This window comes from Martes martes, assembly GCF_963455335.1.
Source record: "Martes martes genome assembly, chromosome: 18".
NCBI lineage: Eukaryota > Metazoa > Chordata > Mammalia > Carnivora > Mustelidae > Martes > Martes martes.
The window spans coordinates 14567997-14591609 of NC_137906.1; the positions used below are offsets into that span (position 1 = coordinate 14567997).

Consider the following 23613-nt stretch of genomic DNA (forward strand, 5'->3'; position numbering starts at 1 on the left):
GGTTGGGGGGCAGAAGGCCCCCATTTAGCAGAGGTCCAGGATTCTACAATACACACATGGCCTGGTGCCAACGGGAGGGCCCCTGAGCAAAGCCATGCCCGGGAGTGTGCAGTGTCCTAGCGTGGGGAGGCTTCGGAGCCAGGGATCCCTGGAGGCCTTCCTGGAGGCAACAGCTGAACAAGACTTCAGAGTGAGACAGCTGCGGGAACAACCCAAAAGTGGCACTGGGCCTGGCCTCCACCATGAGAGCAGGGATGGCCCTGGGCAGCAGGAGCTTCCCAGGATCAGGGACCCCTGGCCCCCCTTGCTGGCAGGCGGGCCTGCCCCCAGTGTACAACCTGTAGGTCAGAATACACTGCCCTTCCCCACAGTGTTTTCTGACTCTGAAGAAAGGGCCAAGCTTTAGAAGCGCCTCCGTCTTGTCCAGGGTCCAGGCTTCAAGCCTCCACAGGGCCAGGGCCCCTCAGCGCTCTCCCAAAGGCCTGGCCCCACTGGGTCCAGCAAGGAAGCCCTTCTGACCTGAGTACGTCCTGCTGTAGGCTCGGTCCCCCAGCAGCAGCCTGGAAAGGCTCTAGGCCTCGCTTCCCCACCTGTGGCACGGGGGGTGTGGTATCCCTGGGCCCCTGCCTGCCCCGTCCACGTCTCCATAGCTAAGTGTACACCCTTCAGGGTCCCCAAGCCATTGTCACCAGGGGCCGTGAAGGGTGCTGCCTCCGCACCCGCTGACCCACGCTTCTGGCACCCAGGGCAGGTGGTGGGATTTGGGCACACGGGAAACTTACTCTGGCTGGATGCAGTGTAGACCACACCTGTTGCCCCAGCCAGAGGGCCGGCTGCACACTGGGCCCGGCACAGGGTTCCGGAAGCTCCCACGGAGGGAGTGCTGGCAGCGAGCGCAAAGCCAACAGGTGGACAGGAACTCCGGGTGGGATATAAGGCGGGGGACAGGACTGAACAGTGACATCTGAGTCAGCAGGACTACGAGACAGCTGGGAGAGAAGTCAGTAAGGAAGAAGTTTCCAGGCAGTGCTCAGAGGAGGCCCGCTGGGGGCTCCTGGGGGGCAGGAGGCTGGTGGGGGTGGAGGGGTGAGGAGCGGGCTCAGGGAGGGGTGAGGAGTGTGTCCAGGGGTTGGGCCTGCAGCCTCCCACACACCTGTGCACACCGGTGTGGATGAGCCTCTCTGAGCGAAAAGTGACCAGTCATTCCAACAGTTCAACCCTTGACCCATGGCCCAGGGCCACAGGGAGCATCAGGTGGCCACAAAGGACGTGAACTTGTGGCGCCATCAAGGGCACAACAGACCCTCCGTCCTGGTGCCCTCCGGCAGCGGCAGCTGAGGCGGTGGCGTGAATGCGCAGAGCACAGCTCCTACCCCCTGGACCCTCCAGAGACAGAGTGGGGGGAGCCTCTTTGCAAAGAAGCCGCTGGCATCCGGCTGAACCCGGCCTGTCCCCCTCTCCCGACCCCACAACCCCAGCAATGTTTCCTGTGCACCTCGTGCAGTCTGGGCGAGATTCTCACAACAGAAAGTCACCTGTGTTTAGGCAGACACCAGCCCGGACCCGAGACCCCTCCTGCCTGCTTGGGGCCCAGGCAGAGGCCACGTGGCTGCCCGTCCCACAGGCAGGTGAGGGCACCTGGCAGCCCACAGCTTCCTGGGAGCCAGCTGCTGCTGAGCAAAGATAGAATGTCAGCAGCAGCAGGAGGGAACAAGCCTCTGCTCCTCCCTCTCCGACCGGGTCCCTCCCTGCAGGCGGCAGCCCTGGCGGGCCCCCTCCCCAAGCCTGGTACGGACTCCAGAGAGCGGCCCTGCCCCACCCCCAATGGGGCTGCCCTGGGCCACGTGGCCATGCAAATGACCAGCCAGGCTTCCCTGGAGGTCGGGCCTCCCAGGGCCGGCCAGAGCTTCCTGCCTGAGAGGTAGGCACTGGGCCCCTACCTGCTGTGGGCTGGAGGCCAGGGGAGAGGCCGGGTCAGCCTCTGGCATGGGAGGAGCAAGGTGCCCGGTGCCCCGGCTGGCTGGCCAGCGACCAGAGAGCCGGCATCCGGAGCGAGCGAGCAGGCCTGGGGAGCTGAAGGGCCCTGCAGCACAGCCGGGCGCCCGGACAGCCAGGCAGGGCCCCGGGGAGCTGGTGGCTGCTGGGCTGCACCCTCATCGGCAGTGGCGGGCAGCACCAGTCCGGCCTTCTCACCGACTGCACCCCCTCTGGGCAGGCAGGGCAGCGGGGCTCCCTCACGTTCCCAGACATCTCGGGTCCCCAAACATGGGCTCCCACAAGTCTGAGCAGCAGAGACAGGGACCACCCGATGCCACGGTCTGCTCCCTGATTCTGCGCCCAGGCGGCCGAGTCCCACCTGGGAAGGGGAGTAGGCACGATGGTCAGGCTCGAACCACACAGAAGGGATAGGGAGGGACGCCCAGGGAAGCCCCCGCCTGTCGGTGGCCCGTGCATGGCCGCCAGGAGGAGCTCCTCCCACCCTGCCCCCACCCCCTCCTCCCTGGGCTGGCACTGGGGCTGCCAGCTGCCTGGGTGCACCTTTGTCCTCACTCCTCCCTGTGTCCTGCCTCACCTCTGCAGATGACTAATGCCTCAGGGCTCCTGGGAACAGCCCGCCGTCCCCTGGTGTCAGCAACCTGGCCACAGCCCAGCCCCCCGCCCGCCATGCCCACCATGCCCCCCGTGTCCTCCGTGCCTGGCGGGCCACAGATGGACCCCATGGGGAACAGCTCCCAGGGCGCCTCCCGCCTCTTCCTCACCACCGCGTTGGCCCGTGGCGTCTCAGGGGTCTTCGTGTGGACTGCCCTGGTGCTCACCTGCCACCAGGTAGGCTCTCCCTTCCGCACCTCTCTTGGGACCCTGCTGGCCATGGGACATGGCCCTGGCTGACTGTGCTGGGATCCAGGGCAGCCACCAGAGGCCTGGCTGTAGGGAGGGCCCTCAGGGGTGGCAACAGGCCAGGGTGCAGGGGCGGCGGGGGGAGATTTCCCCCGGACACAGGGTGTGGGAGCCCAGAGAGGACTGGCCTTCGGGATGGGGAGGGAATGAGTGGGGGTGTGAGCTTGGGGCAGGGGCAGTCAGAGGGCCGGCGGGCAGGGAGGGGTGAGCAGACTCCTTTCTCAGTGAGAGCCGCCTTCTGTGTGGCCTCAAACAACCACATCAGAAGTAGACACAAGGATATGAGGGGGACCGGGGGGCATAGTACAGGCAAGAGCAGTGGGGGCCAACTGGGAGGGCTGCCCGGAGGAGGCAGGATTGGCACAGTGTCTTACCGAGCTGCTCCTGGGGCTCTGGCCAGGAAGATTGAACTGGTGGGTGGTGCCTGTGCACTTGGGTGGCGAGTAAAGTCCGGGGTAGGCTGTGACTTATGGGACCAGGAGCAGCAGGGGCAGGCCCCAGAGTCCTGAGAGGGGCTCTTGGATGCCCCCTCTGTGTAAGCCTAACCCCAGAACTTCTGCATGTCTGTCTCTGACTCCTGAGCCTCCCCAGATGGGCAGAGACCCCGTGGGCTGCAGCCCCGCCCCTGCCCCCAACCCCAGCACCTCCCCAGCCCCTCCGAGACAGGAGGGCAGCCATCTCCGCCCTTCCAGAGCCCCCAAGGGCAAAGAGGGACTCATCCTCTGGCTTTAGGATGGGAAGGTAAGGGGGGAGAAGATGGAGAGGGCCTGCCAAGGCCGCCCCGCCAGGTAGTGCCAGCCCCAGGACAGAAACCACGTCTCCCAGGAGCTGCCCGTGCCGGGCGCTCCCACTGCCTCAGCCGGGTGGCAGGGACTGATAAGGAACAGTTCCGGATGCCAGCCTGCCCCCGCCACTCGCTGCATTGTGCCCTCTGAAGCCCGGCGCCTGCAGGGCTCCACACACAGCCTGCCCTGCCAGGGCCCTCTCTCCACCTGCACTCAGTGGCACCTCCTCCAGGAAGCCTTCCAGAGGTTCCGTGTGCCCGGCTCCCTGGCACCTCTTCCTCTTCAAGACCCTCTCGCTGCTCTTCCACCTCCCCGTGAAGGACGTGGACAGTCAAGAAAGGTCTCCAGACAGACTATAATCAGCCGTATTTCCCACCACCCAGGGACAGGACAGCGCCATCTTTCCTTTCGTGTTCACCCCGTGTCTCCCACATGCGTGTGACCCCATGCATGTGACCCCAGGGTCACACCTGTTTTGTCCTCTGATGCTTCCACGCCCCATTATCGCACAGCAGGTCCCCGTGGGCATCTTGGGCTGCCCCTTTCACTGGCCGTCCAAGACCCAGCCGGCCCCACCGCGTCTTCCCCCGCGTCGCTGCGAAGGTCGGTCTCATACACAGACCCTTGCTTTCCCGATGTACCTGCCCCATGGGGCCAATCCCGGAAAGGGCACCAGGGGGTCAGCCCTTTGCAGACCCCCCCCCATGCTGAGATGCCAAACTCCGGGGCCACAGACGCCCCCCGGCCTGGAATGAATGAACACAGGAGCAAGAGCGCGAGCAAGCAGGCGTTCCCGCGGCGGGGTGCCCAGGAGGAAGGGGCCAGCTGCGCCCGGGGGAGCTCGCGCTGCCTCCCGCGCTGCTCTGCACGGGGGTGGGGGGGTTGGGGGGGCCATGTGCCCATCATGCTCCAAGCCTCCCCTTTCTCTGCCTGCCTAGATCTACCTGCACCTGCGCTCCTACACGGTTCCCAACGAGCAGCGCTACATCATTCGCCTGCTCCTCATCGTGCCTGTCTACGCCTTCAACTCCTGGCTCAGCCTCCTCCTCCTGGGGGGCCAGCAGCACTACATCTACTTGGACTCAGTGCGTGACTGCTATGAAGGTGAGCGCCGTCTGGCTCCAGGCTCCTGCGAGATCCAGGGGGGCGCAGAGAGGCCTCAGCCAGCTCGGGAACCCCAGCCTCCAGGGCCGAGTCAGCTCCCCTGATGGTCAGGATCGGGGGTGCCAAGGGTGGGGGCCCTGCAGCGGGGCTGGCCCAGGGCCTGGACTGGGGGGGAACAGGGGCCCTCGATGGGGTGGGTCCTCGCTGCCTCGGGGAGCCTAAGCTCACTGCTGCCCGCCCCGGTCCCCTGCCCTGCAGCCTTTGTCATCTATAGCTTCCTAAGCCTGTGCTTCCAGTACCTGGGGGGTGAGAGCGCCATCATGGCAGAGATCCGGGGAAAGCCCATCCGGTAAGCATCTTGCCCCAGAGCCCATGGGGGCCCCCCGTGCCCCGGCAGCAGGGCCGGGCTGGGGACGGGTCCTTGCGGGCCCTGCTTCACGGACTTGCAAACTCAGGTCCAGCTGCCTCTACGGCACCTGCTGCCTGCACGGCGTGTCCTACTCCATTGGCTTCCTGCGATTCTGCAAGCAGGTGAGTGGGGGCGTGGGGGGCTGGCCTATCCTTCCCTGCCCCTCCCAGCTACACCCCCTACCACCCCTTGCTCCCCACTCCCCAGGCCACACTGCAGTTTTGTATCGTGAAGCCCGTCATGGCCTTGGTCACCATCGTCCTGCAGGCGTTCGGCAAATACCACGACGGGGACTTCAAGTAAGGCCAGGCTGCCGTGGGGGCTGGGAGGGGTGGGCCAGCCTGGCGGGAGAAGGGTGCAGGCCCCGGGTCAGGGAGGGGGTTCAGCACGAATCCAAGTCCTCACGTGTGCTCCTGGGAGACTGCCAGGGTGAGGCCACAACAAACAGACCCAGAGGAGTGGGCTCCTTGACTACCAGGGCTAGATGCCTCGCTGCCATGGGTTAACCCCCAATCCTGGCCTGCAGCCCGCCCACCCGAAGGAGAGCCAAGGGGGAGTTCAGGCCCTCAGGCCCAGGGAGCCACTGGCGGCGCCTCCTGGACAGCCCAGAAGGAGCCCCACGCCAGGTCCACACGTGCACACAGCAGGTGCACACATGCACACACACACACACACACACACACAGCAGGTGCACATGTACACACACGCTCACACGTGCACACGCACACGAGCAGGTGCACACATGCATGCTCACGCACAAACGCGCACACACGCACAAGCGTCTACACACACATGCACTCACACACACGCTCACGAGCCCATGCACACACGCTCACACATGCACACAAGCCTGCGCACGCATGCTTACACACGCACACGACAGGTGCACACATGCATGCACATACGCGCATGACCCCCTCACACACACGCTCACACACGCACACAAGCCCCCCCACACACGCACACGAGCAGGTGCACACGCTCACACACATGTTCACACATGCACACGACCAGGCACACACGTGCTTTCACGTGAACACACACGCTCACATGCTCAGTGCTGACACATGCGTGTGAACACACCCACAGGTGCATGCACATCACATACACACTCCTACACCAGCACACGCCTGCCCGTGTGTCCACAGTGTAGAAGCCCGGTCCTTCAGTCTGCACACAGGCAGACCGGGGAAGAGGGACGGAGGGCGGACTTTGTAGAGAGAAGGGCTACGTCCTCACAGCTGCGTGGGGACCCCCCCAGCTCCCTGGCCGTTGTGCTCGGGTGCCGCCCACCTGCCTGCCTGGCCTGCAGGACGGGTCCAGGCCTGGGTCACTGTCAGGGCCCAGGCTGGGATGGCAGGGAAGGCACAGGGCTCAGGGCCCGCCCTGACCCAGGCGTCTGCTCTGGCCCCAGCATCCACAGCGGCTACCTCTACGTCACCCTCATCTACAATGTCTCCGTCAGCCTGGCCCTCTACGCCCTGTTCCTTTTCTACTTCGCCACCAGGGAGCTCCTGCAGCCCTTTGAGCCTGTCCTCAAGTTCTTCACCATCAAGGCAGTCATCTTCCTCTCTTTCTGGCAGGGTAGGTGGGCTGTGGGGGCCCCAGTGGAGCCTAGAGCCTGTCCCCATCCTACCTCAGTCCCCAGTTCCCCATGTGCCCTCAGGCCTGGCCTCAGTTTCCCTGGCTGGAGCACAGGTGAGAACCACCACCCCCTCAGCTGGACGACATGGTGCAGGGGAAATCGTGAGTCCCCCACCCAGCAGGTCTGGCCGTTGTGGAGGGAGAGGCCCAGCAGAGGCCCGGGGCCAGGATGGGGGTGCTCCCGGACCTTACCCCGCAGACAGTGTGTTGGGGGGTAGGGGTGAGCCCCAGCTCTGGGATCGGGAGGCCAGAGCAGACATGTGGGGAGTGCCCAGATGCCCACTGGGCCATGACCCTGGTGTGGGAGGTACCCATACCCCTGAACGTCAGCCTCTCCCTCCGTGGAATAGGACCATGGGGATGGGACATCCCAGGGCCACCTGGGGGAGCCTTTGCAGGGCCGGAAATTCATCCTCCCCCACAGACCCCACACAGCTCCCAAGACCTGTGCAGGATGGGTGCCTGAGCGGTTGTCACCATCCTCCAGGGATGCTGCTGGCCATCCTGGAGAAGTGTGGGGTCATCCCTGAGGTCCAGGTCATCGACGGGAGCAAGGTCGGGGCCGGCACGCTGGCCGCTGGCTACCAGAATTTCATCATCTGCATTGAGATGCTGTTTGCCTCCATTGCCCTGCGCTATGCTTTCAGCTGCCAGGTGTACGCAGAGAAGAAGGAAAACTCACCAGGTACACTGGCCAGGCCCTGTGCAAGAGTGGGTGGGCACATGGACAGTGGGAGGAGCACAGACAGATAGCCCCTGGGGAGAACCCCAGCCCTAGACGGGGCCCACATCTGCATCTGGCCCAGGCCCCGAGCTCTGAGTGAGATGGGCTGGACTGGATGTCTGGCAGTGGGGGGGCTTGGTGCCTCCCGAGCCTGGGGGGCCCTGCCCACCACACCCAGAGACCCAGACATCCCTGGGGAATGACCCATTCAGGCAGGGACGGCCTGCACCTGCTCCAGCTGCCTGGCGTGACCACAAGCATAAAGGGCACACTCCAGGCTGGGGAGAAGGCAGGAGCTGGCCAGGGTGGTCTCTCGCTGTTTTCCCTGGGGAATCTGGGCTGGGACAGGCCGGCAGTGGGTTGAGGGGAGGAGCCAGGCTGGGGTTCATCGGTCCTGAAGTCACCCCCTGCTAGCCAAGCCCAGGGCCTGGGCAGCCCAGAGGTTGGTGGGGAGTAGGGCCATGTCCCCAGGGCAGGGATCTGAGTGTGACATGACGGGTCTGGGCACCCCCCCGACCCTATGCATGTGCCGTTTTCCCCCAGCCCCCGAGGCACCCATGCACAGCATCTCCAGCGGCCTCAAAGAGACCATGAGCCCACAGGACATTGTGCAGGACGCCGTCCACAACTTCTCGCCAACCTACCAGCACTACACCCAGCAGGCCACACACGAGGCCCCGAGCCCCGGTGCCCACCCCAGTGCAGCCAGCGGCCCCGGGGGGATCCGGAAGAGTCGGAACGTGGAGAAGCGGATGCTGATCCCCGCAGAGGAGCTGTAGGAGGGCCACGGGTCACCGGCCACCTGGCTGCCACCTGTCTGCCTGGGCCTCTGGCCAAGCACAGAGCCCCTCACCCACCAGCCCTGTTAACAGAGGGGAAGCCCCTTCTGGAAGCCCTCCTGCCAGGAATGTGGGGCCACTGCCCAGCCTGCCTCCCACTTGCGGGCCCATGGCTCCAGATGGGACATCGGAGCTTATCTGATGAGCTTAGGACCCGCTGGGCCCCCCTGGCCGTCTGCTCAGGGGCTGCTATGAAGCGGGCACCAACAGGATGGACAGACTCCAGGCTGGGCCCCTGCAGGGAAGGGCGGTCTCTGGAGAGCGAGCAGCCGCCCGGTGAACATGGGAGCGGTGGGTGCGGACAGGTGGGCCAGTGGGGGCCTCAGCTGGGCCTTGCCAGGCCGCTGCGCAGCCCCTCCAGCCAAGGAGACTCCTGAAAGTCCCCACCCGACATGTGGACGTGGGTCTGGGAGGTGTCCGGAGCCACCTGCATGGGGACTTCGCCCTGACCAGCCCGCAGGGCACATGCGGCTCACAGATGAATCACACTTATTTGTACATAAACACCTGGCTTTTCTAGAGACTCCAGCGGCCTCTGTTCCCACAGGGTCAGCCCCGGAGGAGCCAACTGTACTGGGGTGTTCAGACAAGTCCCACGGTGCTAAGTCTGCTGTTGGGGGAAGGATCTGGGACGCTGCTCAGAGCCCAGCGGGGCACAGAGCTCACAAGCAGACCGAACGAAGGCCGGCCCCGCACCCGAGGGAGACCTGGAGCGTTGCCCTTCCCTTGGGAGCTCAGCTTCCTCCTTAAGATGGACCTCCAGCCAGCCCCGCCTGCAGTGGGTCCATGAAGGCCACTGATGGACACAGGCCCAGAGAGCGCACGGGGCACAGACAGAGCTCGCAGCTTGAGCCCGCCTTCCCCCGTCCTCTCTCCTGTGTGCCAGGCCGGTGCCCGGGGAGACCCCTGAGGGTCAGAAGAAATGCAGCCTGGCCCTGGCCAGAGGGGGGGCCGCCCCGCATCCTCCCTGCTCCCTAGGCCTGCAGACCTAGCACTCAAGGCCGCAGCTTCTCTGAGGGCCCCACCGCGCTGCCTGGTGAGATAAGCCAGGCGGCCACCCTGCCGCCTAGCTGGAGAGCACCGCCCCCCACCGCCTTATCATGCCATCCCGGCTGCGGGACCACGGTGGGCCGCACTCCGCCCCGCCGGGCTCAGTCAGCAGCTCTGGGAGCAACCAGGGCGGGAGGCTGTCTGGAGGACACACAGAGGGCCAGTGCCAAACCCCCTGTGGGCAAATGGGGGTGCGGCCCTGCAGGCCCCCACCTGGGGTCACCCCATTAGGGCCCCAGTTGCCTAAACCGTGTGCATGGCGTATGTGGGCTGGGACCCCCTTCCAGTGACCACACTCAGTGCGGGCTCCCGGTTGGAGGGCGCCTTCAGCACAGGCACCAGCAGCCCCGTGTGCTGTGTCCACGGTGTGCTGAGGGCAGGGCCTGGACCCCGGCCTACCCCAAATCCTCACAAGCCCCGGGAAAGCCGGCAAGAGACAGACTAGCCCCACAGAGGCAGCTCTCACACTCGTCCGGTCCCCACAGACTTCTCTGTGGGACGAGACCCGGCTTTTCCTTCGGACACAAAGTCAGGCCGCGCCCCACCGCCCACAGGTAGGTCACAGTCGCCCCCACCTCACTGGCTTCGCCCTTCCCTGGGGGAGTATAGGTGCTCTCGAGGAGGGGGGAGGGAGGCACATCTTGCCATCCATGATGACAAAGTGGGCTCCCAGTTCTGGGCCCCACCGCACAGGTTCTTTCCTGGCCTCGGCGCTCTCACCTGGGAAATGGCCCCAGCAATCCACCCCAAAGGAGGCAGCCCCAAGAGACAAATGGCTGGGCCAGGAGGAGCAGCAGCCTTCCCCAACTTCCCAGGGGCCCTGACAGGGCTGGGGTCCAGGCCTGCCCTAGCTCTGGTCACCGGGCCACCGTGCAGAGCTCTTGCAGGGGGAGCAAGCCAGGCCATGCAGGGGGCCACAGCGACCCCACCGGGCTGGCACACTCCACTCCCTGCCCATTTCACAGAAGGGAGCCGGAGGACTGGAAGGGGAGGGAACAGGCCCCCCAGAGGCTACCCCCACCCCCCGAGCTGCTGGCAATGACCGTGGGGGGGGGGGAGCAGTCCCATCAGCTCAGGCAGAGGTGAGGCGGGAGGGCCGGCGGGTCTTGGAAACCCTGAGACCTGGCCTGCAGAGGCTGAGGCCAAGTGCTGACACGTCTGCCCCTCAGAGGGACGAGGGTGGGGAAGGCCCATGGGGAACGCACAGGCCCCGGGCGCTGCCTTGCAGGAGAGCCCGCTTACTTTAGGCACCCTGCTGTCTACCCCAGGCCAAGTGTCCGTCTCCCTGCTTGCTGCAGGACCTGGCCCAAGACTGGTGCATATACCACCGGGTTGGGCTGGGAGGGGAGCCATGGGAGCTGGAGAAGAAGGCTATGTCCGAAGGCTGGAAGCTCCCGGTTGGGGCAGACAGGGCACTTGGGAATTGGGCCCATCTGGAAAGCCAGCCCGGCCGCCTCCACTGGCCTGATCCCCTCCCCACCTCAGGGCTGTCCTGATGGACCTCGCAGCAGGTGAGGACCACCGAGTCGGGTGGCGGGACATGGAGGCGGTGGCAGCCCCTCACGAATAGCGGTGCCCTGCACTCAGGGACTTGACCCCCCTGCCCCCGCACCAACCACACAACCAGGCAGCTCTGAAACCAGAAAACTCTTTATTGCAAAGGTACAAAAGCGTCACGGCAGAGATGTACAGCAATAAATTAGGTGGTGGCCGTGAGGGGACGGGGCAGGCGCGGGGCAGGTGTCGTACGGACGAGGACCACGACGTGGGGTCTCTTCTCAATAACTTATACCATGATAAAAGTAGCACAAAAATAAATATTGAAACGGAGCAGCTCAGCGGCAGAGGCGAGGAAGCGGGAGGCCCCGCCCCCAGGAAGGACCCACATGTCTGAAGCCCAGAAGGCAGGGGGGACAGACCCCAGGGACAGAGGTCCTTGCCTTTCCTCTTACATAAAGAGCTTCCATACGTTAAACCTGTGACAGTGGAGTCTCAGCGAGCCGGAAGGCAGAGCACAAGAAGGCTCTGGTCTTCCCTCCTCCTCCTGGGTCCCCCCAGGCCGAGCAGGCAGCAGGGACAGGCAGAGGGCGGGCAGCCCGGGCCTCCCTCCCCAGAGCTGGGGGCGACCGGCTCCCACCCCCACCCCCACTGCAGCTCTGCTCTATTAGGGATTTACAGTAAAAACAGGAAAATTACGAAAAATCTGTACGATAAAATGTGTATATAATTTTATATATATATATACTTTCTCTCTTTTAAATATTTCCCCATGGTCCTTATCGATATCCAATGTGGATTACCTACCATGGCTATGGTATCAACAGCTTTTTTTTTTTTTTTTTTTTTTTTTTTACATACCGGGCCTTTTGCTCCGTAAGGATCCAGCGCACCCCAGACCCTTCACCTCTCCCCAGGACAAGGTGAAGGCCACATGCAATGTGATGGAGGCCCCAGACCTTCACTGGTTGCTCCCGAGAGCAGATGCAGGAGGAGGATGCAGCCCTTGGGGCCATCAGCCCTGCCCGAGCCTCCTCTTCCCAGACGGGGGGCCTGTGGCTTGCTGGGGGTCTCCCTCAGTGCTAGATGGCAGGGCCAAGAGGAGGCCAGGAGCTTGCGCTCACCGCCCACCCCCAGGCCCCACAGCCCCAGCCTCTCTCCAGCAAGGCCAGGGAGAGGCAGTCCAAGCTCAGCACATGGGAGCCGGAAGCCCCGATCGATCGAGGCTTGCAGGGGTGGGAAGGCCCAGCAAGGATCACCAGGGTTCTGGGGCTCCAGGTGCCAGAAAGAGCAAGTAAAGGTTCCAGGCGAGGGTTAAGCACCATGGTGGCTGTGTCCCCTTGTCCTCTGCACCGAGAGACCACCCAGGTGCCCCCAGGAGGCAGGTCCAGGCCCCATGCCATGTCACCTCCCCTGTCACTGCGCCCTCCTCACTCTCAGACCCTGCCCGTCCCCTCCAGCAGAGCCACAACCCAGTCCTGAGGCCCCTGCCCACCTCACCCCACGCCACACAGAACCTCCGCACATCCACTCCAGGCCCTGCCAACCCTCCCTGTGCAGGGCTCCACCTTCCTGGCCCGGCAGGGCACTCCCTGGGGTCACTGAGACGGAGGGACGGTTCCCAATGCCCCTGCAACTCCTGCTGCATGGACCCCAGAGGCCCCCCAGTGACCGGCCCCCTGAACTGCTCCCCCAAGGGCCCGGTGCTGCTGGTGCCGGTGCAATGGCAGGCGCGTCCCCGAGCACACGTGCACGCGCACACAGCCCCTTAGGCAGCCCCCCTCCCTCCCTCCGCCTTGTGCGGCGCAGTCTCCGCTAAGGCTAAAGCAGGCTCGTGGTGCTTTCCGTCCCCACGGACAATCGGTTCCTCCTGCGGCACCAGAGCTCAGGGCGGGGAGGGGGTTCCCGGAGGCTGGAGGATGGTGGCAGCCTCTCCTGGGACGAGTGGAGGACAGAGCCCCCACTGTCTGGGCCACAGGGCCAGGAACCTCCAGCAGACCTTCCCTCCATACCTCCCGACGCTCCCTGGCGTAAGACAACCCCCCCCCACCCCGGGAAAAAGACAGTCTGGAGAGAGCTGGTGGGGCCCAGAGGAAGGCCGAGTGCATACGTGTGTGCGTGTGCATGTGCGTGCGTGCGGGAAGGCGTGCAGCACACGGTCTCACAAGACCCCATCTTCAGCCAGCAGCCTCGTCCCCGCCGCGAGTCTATACTGGACTCGGGTGTTAAGGGGTCTGCTCCCCATGGGACCCTCTGATAGGCACAAGGGAGGTACCCCCCGCCCGCCCGGCGCCCCAGCCGCACCCCCCAGACCCCCACCCCCGGTCGGGCACTAGGACGCGGCCGAGAAGGGCACGGAGGTGGAGGAGATGTCGGCGGACTTGACGATGGTGATGACGCTGGTGGTGGCCACCTTGGTGGGGGTGACGGGCCCACGGGCCACGGTGCGGGCGAAGGTCTGCAGGGCCTCGTACTTGGAGCGCAATGCGTCGAGCTCCAGCTTCATGCTGCTGTTCTCGCGGGCCAGCTTCTCCACCTCCTGCTGCAGCTCCACGCGCTGCCGCTCCAGCTCCTCCTTCTGCGTCACCCGCTTGATGCGGCAGCTGGCGGCGTAGCCCCGGTTCTTGAGAGTGCGCCGCCGCTGCTTCAGGCGCACCACCTCCTCCTTGGTGAGGCCCCGCAGGTGCTGGTTCAGCTCCCGCACCGACATGGACACCAGCTCGTCATCGCTGAGCACCGGGGCGTTCTCGCCCGCCTCCTTCTTGACCTGCGGGGGCCACGGCACAGCGGTCAGCACGGGGGTGCAGCGGGAGCCCGGAGGACGGCTCAAACCGTGCAGGCACGGGAGCCCGGGTCTGGGCTGGGGAGAGCTGGCAGCAGGCCCTCCGTGGCTCGAGCGGGCCTCCAGTCTGCCGTCAGGGCACGGGGCTGCTCCCTGCAGGGTCACCTGACGCCAGCACCCAGCGTCATGCTGATGGTTCTCGGATGGGGGCCGCTGGCTACACCCGGCCATTGCCTGGTTCCCATCAGCCACCCAGACTCTGCAAGGCTGCGGCCTGCATGTGTGCCCCGCTCTGCACATCTCCCGGGCCCGGGGCAGGACGCACACAGGCAGGTGGGGCACGGGAAAGCACAGTAGCCCTTCCCTCCACACCCCCAGACCCAGCGGGACCTCAGAAAGGGCTTGGGTGTGCTTGGAGAGCCCCCTCTCCTGCCAGACCCAGCTCTGCTCCCAGGATGAGACAGCCGACTCAAACACACGCCGCCGGCCCCAGAAGCGGGTAAGGCCCGAGGAGCCAGCACACACTGTGGCTGGCCAGAGCTGGGCCCTGGGAGCCAGGGCGTGTGCTGCCTGGGCGCTGGTTCCACAGGACGGAGTCCACACTGCCCACGCCTGGGGGCTGGGGTGATGAACACCTCCTAGCCAACGGGGACCCACCCCCCACCACTCGCTCCCAAGGACTGATCCTCTCAGATGTCAGAGCTGCCATCTCCAAAGGCCATGACCCCCAGTTCTGTCACCACTTCTCTGTAACACATCTTCTAGCCGACAGCCCCCTTCCAGGGAACAGGGCTTCCTTCCTCACACTCAGGGCCATCCTGGGAAAGAGGTACTGCTGGAGCCGGAAAGGACCTTTCCTAGGCCTGAGCCCAGGACAGAAACGGGGTCTGCTTACCCGCACCCCCGCTTACCTTTAACGCCTTGTTTGGTTTGGGATTAGTCGTCATAACCTGGGCACAGTCACCCGAACAGAAGGGCTTGGAAATTGGAACTAGAAAATCACACAAGAACACAGAAACGAGTGAGGTTAGGTGCTGGCCAGGCTGGGGACGGGGCCTGCTGCCGTCACAAGAGACCTAAAGCGAGGACATCCCCACCGCAGAGTGGCTCCGAGGAGGCTCAGCTCCTCGTTCCATGTCACCCTGAAAGCAAGATAGGAGCCAGCCAGTGCTGAGGGACTCCCTGCAGGGTGGGCAAGCTGGCCACACCCCCCCACTCCAACATCAGACCATGGAGCAACCCAGATCCCCCTTGGCCAGACCCACTTTGGCCAGGCGCCCAGCAACCACACCGCAATCCCATGCCGCCCCGCCTGCCAGGTCTCTGCCACCAGCGCCTGGGGGCCACTGGGTGAGAGCAGCTGTGACTTCCTGTTCTCTCCCTCGGAGCTGAGACGCTCGCACAAGGCACAGGATGCCACGTTTAAGGGCCAAAGTGCGCAGCAGCAGAGCCCCCTCCAGAGATGGGCCGCACCCAGCACCTAAAGGGCGTCGCTGGCCCCCAGGATGGCACCCTGCCCAGGCAGAAGCCCCAGTCCCCCTGACCTAGCCTGGCTTGAGAGGAAGGGGCCCTGGGGGGAGCACACACCCGCCCTGGCCCAGCCCCACCCTTCCTAGCAAACCTACCTCTGCACAGGGCACCGCAGCTGTGACATCACCACCCGCCCTGGGCTGCCCCACAGCCCTGACCTGAGGCCCACCAGGTGGGCGGGGTCCCCCTTCAGCGGCCAGGCCAGGATCCGAGAGGTGGGGAGCTGCCGCTCGAGCTCACGAACCGTCTGGCGGGAGTTGTCCCCGGCGCCCGCCAGCCCCCGCCGTAGCCCGCCCTTCTAGTTTTCGCGTCTGCATTGTGTCACACATTCTAATCATTCATGAAAAAGCCAGCCAAAGCATCCCAAGCATGATTCCCCTCTGATAGTTGCCATGGCGACCTTGGGACGTAGCCAACCCCTGATGGTCGTCATGGAAACGGAGAAGCCCACAGCAACAATGGCTTTGGGCAGCCTGCACAGACATCACAGGTTGTGGGACAGTAAACAAACCCGTGCGCCCCTGAGGCTGGGGGGGGGGGGGGCATAGGGGACGGGGCTCTAGACTTGCTGGCACACTCTGTCACTGGGTTAGGGACCAGGCAGGATGAACTGAGCAGAAAGAATATCAGAGAAACGCAAGGCGGGGGAGGGGGGTGAGCCTCACCAAAGCCTCCATCTCCAGCGTGAGCAGGACTCGGGTAGGTGTCTCCACCTCGCCTTCTTTCGCCCACAGCCCTGGGACCCCGCGTGTGGCACGGCCTAGACACGACTCCCACTGCTCCTGCCTCCAGCAGCTTGCCTGTCTACCGTTACCAGAGGGTGTCGGTGCCCAGGCCACCAGACCCCCTGTCACCCAGGCAACACGGCCACTTTCCCGGGAGCTGACACTGGATGATAGCGAGCGGCATAGCAGCAGGGCCGGGGCGGAGCCCACCCTTGGGGGTCTCCGGGCTCCCCTGCACCCCCCACACGTGTGCATGAGACAGACACGCAGACACGCAGCAGCTGGGGGAACCACAGCAGGGAACAGGAGCTGCCTGACAGCAGCCTGACCCACAGCCTCTTTGGTGGGGGGGGCCACATCCAGCACTCCTCCCTCCAGGTGCAGGGGTCCTACTGTGCCAGATAGACCACCTGAAGGGCTGGCAGGAGCCAGGCAGTTGGGAGAGCCCTGAGAAACTTTTCCACGGGCTGGGTGTCATCCCAGCACACGTCAGCGCACAGGGCCTGGAGCCGCCAGCACATAGCTGTGCGGTGAGTCACAGCTGTTTACAGAGTGAGGAGCTCACATTCCCACAGACCGAAGGCCCTCCCACCCCGCACGCACCGCCCAGCCTGCCTGACGAGAACAGGGAGGCCCCAGCACAGGAGGGACCTCCGCTCAGACCCCGAGCAGCAGGGGCATCCGTGCGACCCCACACCGGCAGGCCGGCTCAGTCAGCACCCGGGGCCACGGGGCTGCATTCAGGGCAGGTTCACCTCCTAAGAGAACCTGCCCTCCATGACAGTACCTGGGGGAATGTCCAGGCAACCACAATGGTCATGGGACAGGGCCACAGCACTGCACGGGCTCGGCCCCCTCCCCTCCGCAGAGGCCCCAGGAGGGTCCACTGGCTATGTCTGCAGGGTTGAGGTCACCTGGGCAAAGCACCATGTCCACCAACTCTGCACCCCATCTGCCTTCTGGGCACAGGACACAGATGACAGCCCCAGCATAGATGGGAGAAGAGTGGCCCTGGGACCCACCTGGGGTCCAAGCGAGGAGGGACACCTCTCTCTGTGGGAGGGTGCCACACTGGGGTCTGACCTCTGGGGACCCCCAGCCGTCCTCAGAGCTCCTATTCAACAAGACCGACGCGAGGCCTAAGAGCGAATGGGAGTACACGTGGAGGTGATCATCGCCTTGAGACAAAGTTGGGGGATAAGCCATAAAGCTCTTCCCTCCGCAGACCTTATTCTCCTCCTCTGACAATGAGGGGTTGGGAACTAGGGGTCCCAGGGTTCTGTCCAGTGTGCAACCTTGGTTGGGCAGAGCAAGTGATGCCAGGAGAGACCCTGACTGGAGGCTCCACCCAACCCCCAGGGGCCTGGGGCCTGCACCGGGAACCCCCTGTGAAACCAGAGACCCTGACATGGGTGGGCAAGTCCCGGGCAGGGGCAGACACTGTCCCACGGCCCCCTGCCCACAGACACAACCCCCACCAGCTGCTGGATGGTGGGCTGCCCCGAGGGGCACTTCGCAGACTCGGCGGTGGCTCGCAGAGTGAGGAGTAGGCTGGGCACTGCCCAGTCTCTCCTGAGCTCAGTACATGGGCAGACACAGCACCATCACGCCTCTCTGCTGAGCCCCGCAAATACAGGCAGCAGTGACCTGAGGTCCCTGCTAACACGCAAGGCAAAAAACCCGACAGTTTGCTTTTGAAAACAGGTTCAGAAACACGTTTCAAACGTGTGCAAGTTTGTATAATCACTGATTTTAGAACAATGTCCTTGAACAGCGCATGTAAAGCCCTGAACCTCACGCAACCTCGCGGCTGCCAGAGCGCGTGCAGGAGGAACTATCTTCCTGCCTCAGCCAGACCCCAGCTGGGCTGAAAGACCAAGGCCCCGACAGGCCGGGCAAGAGCGCCAGCCACACAGCTGCCCCTTCTGCCGCAGCCACCAGCCACCACCCGCCTCTCCGGCAGCTGCACGAGAGGACGCTATGGGCACCGAGTCCTGCTGCCACCGACTGACAGAACCTCAGCCACGCATGCACGCACTCCCCACAGGCTTTTCTAAACTCCAGTAAAGTCGCCTCCCGAGCAGCTCCATGGCCAGAGCCAGGCAGGGACACCCCCGAAGGCAAGCGTGAACCTCCACACTCTGCTCCCACAGCCATGGGGACGCTGCTGGTTAAGAAGGGCTGCGCAGTCAGCCCGAGAGCTCGAAACACCTTGCGGGGGACTGCTCTCCTGACTGAGGAGGCTGGTTTCAACCCAAGGCCTGGTGTGCAGCTAAACAAAGTCAAGGGAAAGACTGCGCTGAAAAAGAATTTAAAAAGGGACCGGCAATCTAGATGGGGAGTCAACTCTGGGGACAGCACAGCTGGGAACAAGTTAGGGAGCCCTCCCTTCGGGCCGCGCAAAGAACGGGCCAAGTCATCCAGGTTCAATAGTCCAGAAGGGCTTTCCCAGGGCCAGGTGAGCTGGAGGCCAGGATCTCTGATCCTGCATCCCCTAGAAACACTGACTGCTAGCCCACGGTCTGATTCAGCTCATCTGGGGCGACTCAGGGCCCAGGCCATCTGCAGTGCGCTCTGGCCCTCACTGGGCTGGACCCAGGTTCGGGACCCTGGGGGGACATCTGGTCCACCCGCAAAGCCAGGCAGCTGATGGGCACAACGGCCCCACCCAGACAGCCCGAGGTCTAGAGGATGTCACAGAAAAGGGGCTTTTGGAGTCTGACAGGGCTCTGACCCTTACCTCAGTTGGACAAGCCCACACCCCGCAGGGTGGGCTCTCAAAAAAACTCTCTTTCTTGTCCTGCGTGGAGTGAAGGTGACTGCCACTCCCCGTGCCTGCCCCCTCCAGCCCTCCCAGCCAACTGTTCTACGCCCGCTCTCCCAGGTCTCCAAGAGGGTCTCCTCGGGGAGAGGGAGAAGGGGAGGAGGAAAGCGAGAAGGGACGGAAAGGGTCCTGTCCTGGAGTAGATCTCTGCTCCTCGCAGAAAACAAGCACCTTGACTCACCCTGATGGGTGCAAACCCCAAAGCCAGATGCCACCGTGATGTGACCGCCTCTGTCCTAGGGGGCTGTGGGCCTTCTCACAGGGAGACCCAAAGCTGGACACCCCTCCCAGCTGGCTGCACAGTGGGCCCGTGTCCCACAAGCACAGGGTGACACAGCCAGGTTGCCCCCCCAAGCTGACGCCTCACCCAACTGAAGATAGGTCTCAGGACCAGGAGGGCTCTTACCTCCCGCCCCGCTCCCCTCCACGTGGGGGTGTACCCCACCAGCCCGGCCCACACCCAGTCCGCAGGCTGGCCCTAGCTGGCCGCCCTCCGCCAAGACATGACTGTCTGCCTGGCTTGGAGGACGTCTGGTCACCTTGCGTTTGCAGTTCGAGGAAGCTGTGTCATCCTGGCTCTGTCCGGAGGTGACTCAGGCTGCTGCTAGGCTGACAGCAGGCTGACTGCTGGACCTCCCTGGCCACACCCTGGCCCCTCACTCCCCCGGGACCCCTCAGGGTGGTCCTCCCGTCTCCAGGCTCCACTCTGGGGCTCTGTCCATGCCATGGGTTCGACCGGCCCCAACCTCCATATCCAGCCAAGGTTACACAGCCCACGTGTCTGACAGGCCCCAGAGATGCGCCTTGTCCCCATACCTGCCCGCCTCCTGTGTCTCCAGTGCATGACGACCCATCACGCCACTCATGCAGAAATCGCCCCCTACGCCTCACCTCTCCTTCCATGTCCACCTGCTGAGCCTGGCTGGCTAGCCTCAGCCCACCTCCCTGCAGAGGCTCTGGCCCTCCAGCGCTACCTGGCTCAGGCCTTGGCTGCTTCTGTCTGGGCCTTGGTCCCTCAAATGAGGGCCCCAGGGCAGGTAGAAGAAACCCCTGCCCGAAGGCCCTCCTGAGCCCCTCACTCCCCTGGCCACCTGTCGCCTCCAGCCCCCCACCTCTGGCTTCCAGAGCCTCCGCCATCAGTGCTGGGCTCCCACCCTCTTCCCCCAACCCTTGCTTCACCAGAAGGCCCACTCCTGCCTTCCCTGCGGTAGGCAGGTACTCTCTCACAAGGACACATCAGGGCTGAGCCCAGAACTTAGTCCTGGTCTTTCTGTCTCAGGTTTGCCTCCCTTGCTGGATGGAGGGCAGGGGACATTCTTAACTACACCTGCTCCCCTCAAGGGAGAGGCATGCCACCTGGGCACACATGCCAGCACTGCACCGAAGGGAGGGGATCGGAGGTGCCCCAGCTCAGGACCTCCTGGCTCCCCTCATCCAGGGCAGCCCACACATGGCGCAGGAAAGCAGGCAGGGTGCTTCCCCACCCTCCGGATATCAGACTCTGCCGCCACAGGCCAGGTGGGGAGGCTCCGGGCTCGGTGTCCTCATCTAAAGTGGGGGTGCGCGGGGGAGGGTGTACTGTGTGATCCCTACATTTATTTCCACCTGTTCTAAAGATCTATGACTCGAAGAGAACACTTTCAATTTCCTGAAACTGGAAGAAAGAGGAAACATGACGAGTCTGTGACTTACAAAAAGCAAAAGTAAACACGGGAGCCATGCATCTTCCAGCGGCCGGGAGCAGGGAGGCGGGGAGCAGAGGGGAGGGTGAGTCACTGTTTACTGCTCGGAGCAGCCACACAGAGAAGCTCACAGCTGCCGGGTTCCATTTCCCGTGTGGACTGGACCCTAAAGCCAGCAAGTCCACTCCAGAAACCTTCAGACTCGGGAATAGCCAGGACCAGCAGGCCAGACTCCTCCGCTGCAGGGAGCCGGTTCATAGACTCTCCAGCTCCCGAAGCCCCCAGAACGGGCACGTGTGGGGCCACGGACATGCGGAGGGAAAACGGTGGGTCAGGAAAGCAAGCTCACTCACGCGGCTGGGCCCCGGAGACAGGGCTGGGACACAGCAAGCCCCGGAAACGGCTTCCCTGAGTAGCTCCGATTCAACTCCCATTTTTAGCAACCACCTTGAGTGAGTGGGGCTGAACTTGGATCGCGTCCCTCAGAGTCCAGCTACATTCAAGCACAGAAAGTAAACGTGTTCCAAAGAGAAGCCCTGCATGTGTTTTTGAGTCAGGGAACTGTATTTTGGGATCATGAGAGGACCAGCGCTAGGCTCGGAAAGCAGACCTCCCCCTCCAGCAAACATGACTACTGGGCTGCCCAGGGAGGGTTGTTCTCCAAAAGGTGTCAGTTACCGACAATGCAACCAAGGCTGGAGGTGTGCCTCGCCCACCTGCACAGCCCACCTTAAACTTCCCAGACCCCTCCCACCTGCTTAGAGGGACACTCTTTCAAAACCCCACCCCAGAAGGCAGGGTGCTCGGAGATGGCCCAGCTCCCAGGACACACAGCTGTGCTACCCGTGAGGGCTGGAGCAACAAAACGGGGCCAATGCCAATAGCGGGGACAGAGGAGGGTGGCCGGGCCAGGCGGCCAAGCCACACCGGCTCAGGAAGCCACTGATTCTATCTGCCATGCGAGGCGTGGGTGCACCAGCCATGGGAGCTTCCTGAGGCCAGGCGCCTGAGTGTGGGGACCTTCCGCACTAACAATTCATTCAGCATGGAGCATTCCTGCCTGGCCCAGGAGAGCAGCGTGAAAGGTAAACAAGAACACAATCATTACCGCAGGACAGGGAGAGCAGGGAGCTTCCAGCAACCCCAAACACCAACTGCTCCACGGCTGTGTACAGCTTTGTGAAAAGACTTCACGACACGTGGCGAGCGAGAACACCATGACAGACTGAAGGCAAAGCGGTTTGCAGCACCTTAGAGCTAGGTGGAGAGTGAAGCTCGCCCGGGACCCTCCCAGGCTCCCGGGGGACGCCTGCGGAAGCCAGCGGGCGGGCACAACGCGTCTCCCCAACTCAGCAGGGTCACAGAAGAACCCGCAGCTGGACTTGGGAGAGATGGAGACCCCCACTCGCAGGTGAGGAAGATGAGACCGCAGGCCGTGGGGTTGAGGGAAAGTGACGTTTGCCCTGCCCCCCTCCCCACCCCAAAGCTTCCACACCAAGGCCTCCCTCCGGGGAACCCCTGGCAGGTCAGCTGCTCTGAACGCGACATCGGTCCTGAGTCCCCTCATCCTGGCGCTCCCGCCCTCTCCCCCATCCCCGCCGAGCGCGGGTGGGAAGCGACCGCCGGGCAGGGCAGGACCGGCCGGGTCGGCCCTGCGCGACCACGCGCTCCCCTGCACGTGGCCGTTTATTTTCAACCCCCGCCTTCCCGCCTCGGAGCGCATCTCCCAGGGCTAAAGCCAAAGCAGGCGGTGGGGGGCTCGACAGGGGGCGCCGGGCGAGCCGGCACGCCCCGGGCTCCCCCAGCGCGGCCCCCGGGAGGATCCACCGCCTCCCGCTCCAGCTCGGGGTGGCCCGGGGGTCGGGGCGCGCTCCCGGGCCTGAGAAAGAGGAGCCCCGGCCCGCGCGACGCGCTCGCGGCAGGGCACCTGACGGCAGGTGCGCGGGCTGGGGTCTCGGGGTCCCGCCCAACTTCGCCGCAGGTCCAAGGCGGCCGTGACTCAGCCGCGCGCGGGCCCCGGCCCCGAACCGCCCCCGCCCCGCCCCGCCTCCGTCCCCCAACCCGGCCCGGCCCAGCCCCGCGCGGCCGCTCCTCACCTGGAGTCGCGCGGGGGGCGCGGGCGCGCGGCGGCTCCTCGCGGGCACGCGCTCTCCTCGCGCTCGCGCTCACTCTCGCGCTCCTTTTCGGCCGCCGCTTCCGCCGCGCTCTGGGGCTCCGACTTCGCGAAGAACAACAAGTCCCCCCCGGCGCCCGCCGCCAGCCCGCCCGCCCGGCTCCCCAGCATCTGACACCGCTTCCGGGATCGGCGTCGGCGCGCGTCACGCCGCCCCGCCCACCGCGCGCCGCCGCCGGGCCCGCCCGCCGCCCCGCCCACCGCGCGCCACCGCGCGCCACCGCCCGCCGCCGCCCGCCACCGCCCGCCGCCGCCCAGTCCTGCTCTCGGCCCCGCCCCCCGCTGGGCCCCGCCCCTCGCCTGCGGCGCTCCAGCCCCGCTGCTAGGCGGGCGGCTGCAACCTGTGCCCGCAGGTGTCCTGAGCCCCGCGTGATGACAGTCGTCCCCGCTAAGTGAGCCCACCCGGGAGCACCCGCACTTCCCACCACAGCGCGCCCTGGCCGCGTTGCTCTCTTCTGGAGCCCCACTTCCCCGGCCCATTCTCTCATTCCCATGGAGCCCTCAGGAGCCCCTGCTGTCCCCAGGGGTGGTCCCAGCGCGAGCCCGCCTCGGGGTCAGGGGGCTCCCCAGAGGAGTCCAGCTGGAGTTCACGCCCCGGGGGACAGTGCGCTGACCAGAGAGGAGTGGACGCATTGCGGGGTACACTCCCCTGTTCCAGGGCCACAGGCCCACAAGTGAGGAAAGGGCAGTTGGCATTGCGCCCCCCAGGGACTTCCCCATCTGTCCTTTGATTTCCCTCTGTTGATCAAGAAATGGGTAAAGAGGGGCATCTGGGTGGCTCAGTCAGTCAAGCCTCTGCCTTCCACTCAGGTCGTGATCCCAGGGTCCTGGGATCTTGGTCCAGTATCTTGCTCCCTGCTCAGTGGGGAGTCTGCTTCTCCCTCTCCTTCTATCCCTCCCCTCTGCTTGTGCGCTCTCTAATAAATAAATAAAATCTTGAAAAAAAA

At 64.5% G+C, this 23613-nt stretch overlaps 2 protein-coding genes across 10 annotated transcripts; one reads left to right on the forward strand and one right to left on the reverse strand.

The window, feature by feature from the left end:
* The first annotated feature begins 1798 nt into the window (after positions 1-1798).
* Positions 1799-12443, forward strand: TMEM184A (transmembrane protein 184A). 8 transcript variants are annotated; one of them, XM_080831120.1, is made up of 10 exons: positions 1799-1921; positions 2581-2826; positions 4196-4286; positions 4622-4787; positions 5046-5136; positions 5243-5318; positions 5404-5495; positions 6611-6780; positions 7328-7525; positions 8108-10087. In XM_080831120.1, the coding sequence occupies exons 2-10, from the start codon at positions 2588-2590 to the stop codon at positions 8341-8343; spliced, it is 1359 nt and encodes a 452-aa protein (XP_080687246.1). In that variant the 5' UTR covers positions 1799-1921; positions 2581-2587; the 3' UTR covers positions 8344-10087. The 8 variants fall into 8 exon arrangements, 7 of the variants coding, with proteins under 7 accessions (XP_080687246.1, XP_080687249.1, XP_080687247.1 ...); XM_080831121.1 differs by lacking the exon at positions 1799-1921 and adding an exon at positions 2115-2133; XR_013968459.1 differs by lacking the exon at positions 1799-1921 and adding an exon at positions 11832-12443 and having other exon boundaries at positions 2554-2826; positions 8108-10007.
* On the reverse strand, positions 11088-22774 carry MAFK (MAF bZIP transcription factor K). Of its 2 annotated transcripts, none has more exons than XM_080831128.1 (3): positions 22590-22774; positions 14644-14723; positions 11088-13717 (listed from the first exon to the last, which is right to left on the reverse strand). In XM_080831128.1, exons 2-3 carry the CDS (start codon positions 14677-14679, stop codon positions 13283-13285), a joined length of 471 nt encoding a protein of 156 aa, XP_080687254.1. In that variant the 5' UTR covers positions 14680-14723; positions 22590-22774; the 3' UTR covers positions 11088-13282. The 2 variants fall into 2 exon arrangements, with proteins under 2 accessions (XP_080687254.1, XP_080687253.1); XM_080831127.1 differs by lacking the exon at positions 22590-22774 and adding an exon at positions 20504-20934.
* Positions 22775-23613: the final 839 nt, after the last annotated feature.